At 33.4% G+C, this 2,294-nt stretch overlaps 1 protein-coding gene across 1 annotated transcript in view; it reads left to right on the forward strand.

Moving 5' to 3' along the window:
* Positions 1 to 2,185: 2,185 nt before the first annotated feature.
* Positions 2,186 to 2,294, forward strand: part of EMWEY_00038090 (pescadillo family protein, putative) — a gene marked incomplete at both ends in the record, with an annotated part of 3,384 nt that continues 3,275 nt past the window's right edge. Inside the window, one exon of the mRNA XM_013478675.1 lies at positions 2,186 to 2,188. Within this exon, the coding sequence (XP_013334129.1) occupies positions 2,186 to 2,188 (3 nt within the window). The remainder of the gene's footprint in view (positions 2,189 to 2,294) is intronic.

Below are 2,294 nucleotides of genomic sequence, written 5' to 3' on the forward strand. Positions count from 1 at the left end.
AATATATATATATATATATATGCACTCTTATATTTCCTTTATACAGGAAATAGAGAATAGTAAAGGGTAAACAGTAGGTATTCAATATAAAGAAGCTAGAAAGAGCTAAAAAAACACGTAATAAAAGGCCATTGTATAAAGATATTTATAAGCAGGAAGAAAGGAAAGAAAAACTGCAAAAATATGCAGAAGACGAAGGAAACAAAACAACAAAAAGATGAATATTTTCTTAGCGGCAAAGAAATTCATTGAAATAAACCCATAAAACAATTCCTTTTTAAATAAATAAAATAAATATAAATATATTTTTATATTTAAATAAATAAAAAGAAGAAAAAATCGTATTTTAATTGCCTTCGTATATACCTGAATTTCTTACGAAATCCAGCCCCGTGGGGCCCCCCTTTGCTGCATGCATGCAATTGGGGCTCTAATGGTTTTTTTGCATATTTTAGGGATTTTTTTGTATTTAAAAATAAAAAAAGAATAAAATAAATAGAAAAAGAGTTTTTTATTTATTTATATTCATAGAAGAAGAGGAGAGGCGCAGCATTTCTGCTGCTGCTGCCCCCACAGAGGGGTTCCTCTCATCCGTGACTGTTAAGACTTTTTCTTCTTTTTCTTCTTTTTTCTCTCCTTCTTCTTCTTTTACCGTTTCTTTTTATATAATTATATAAACAATTTAATTATTTATTTCTTTTTATTTCTTTTTTATTTAAAATGGCGAGAAAACTCAAGAAATTTCAAAAGGGAGAGGCAGCACAATATACAACAAGAGCAAGAGCCCTCAAGAAACTACAGGTAAACTTTTTATTTTTTTTTCTTTCTATTTATTAATTAATAATAACAATAATATTATTATTATTTATATTATTTATATTATTATTATTTTATTATTGTTCTTTTTATTCTTTTTCTGTTGCTGTTTCCTTAAAGACCTTTTATCTAAGGTCTTCTTGGTGACTTCCACTCCTTACCTCTGCTGCTGCTGCTGCTGCTGCTGCTGCTGCTTCTGTTGTTGTTGCTGCTGCTGCATGATATGTATAACAATTATTTAACCCCTGCTGCCCGTCCAACTCCTCCCGCTGCTGCTGCTGCTGCTGCTGTTGCTGCTGCAGCTGTCCTTAGCAGACTTCCGTCGTGTATGTATACTAAAAGGTATATACCCCCGTGACCCCAAGAAGAAGAGGTATGGTAGTAATCAGGTTTATTACCATAAGAAGGATATACAACATATATTAACAGATGAATTATTATTGAATAAATTAAGAGGAATAAAGAGTATAAAAAAAAAAATAAAAAAAAAAATAGGAAGAAAAGAGTATAAAGATGCAAAAAATATACAAAGATTTAATTCTTCTTCCTTACCTATACAACATTTATTAACACAAAAATTTCCTTCTCTTTCTTCTGCTCTTGATGATCTAGATGATTGTTTATGTACTCTCTTCTTAATTGCCAGTACGTAGTCCTCCTTCTCCTCCTCTTCCTCCTCCTGCTGCTGCTGCTGTCGTTGCTGCTGCTGCTGCTGCTGCTGTTGTTGTTGTTGTTGTTGTTGTTGTTGCTGCTGCTGCTGCTGTTGTAGAATATACCTCCAAGACTGTTTGTAATCGTATTACTGCTGCTTCTTCTGCTGCATTTGCTGCTGCTGCTTAATTTGCTGCTGCTGTTGCTGCTGCTGTTGCTGCATTTGCTGCTGTTGCTGCTATTTGTACAGGTTTACCATGTGCTGTATCTCGTGGTTTATGCCCATCACGTATAATAAAATGTATAAATATATTAGATGAATATTTATTATTAATTAGTTATATAAAAGGATTAAAAAAATGTTTTATTTCTATTAAAGGTTTTTTCTTTCAAGCAGAAATATTCAATAAACAAATTACATGGATTATACCTCATGCATTTGCACAGGTACAATTATCCTCCTCCTCCTCCTCTTGCTCCTGTTGCTCCTGTTGCTGCTGTTGCTGCTGTTGTTGCTGTTGCAGCTTATGATGTTGCTGGTGCTCGTGCTCGTCATTGTGCTGCTTGTTGCTGTTGCTGTTGTTGTTGTTCTTGTTGTTGTTGTTGTTCTTCTTGTGGTGGTGGTGGTGGTGGGAGGGAATGTGATGGGCTGTTCAGTGCTGCTGCTGGTGCTGCTGGTGCTGCTGTTGCTGCTGCTGCTGCTGCTGCTGCTGGTATAATGGTATAATTTCCTTGTAATATATTTATGCATATAATGAATAACTTAATTGATTTTATTTAATTTATTTATTTTTTTTTTTTTTTTTTTTTTTTTTTTTTTTTTTTTT

Source organism: Eimeria maxima, genomic scaffold (assembly GCF_000499605.1).
Source record: "Eimeria maxima Weybridge genomic scaffold, Emw_scaff584, whole genome shotgun sequence".
In the NCBI taxonomy this organism is placed as follows: Eukaryota; Apicomplexa; class Conoidasida; order Eucoccidiorida; family Eimeriidae; genus Eimeria; species Eimeria maxima.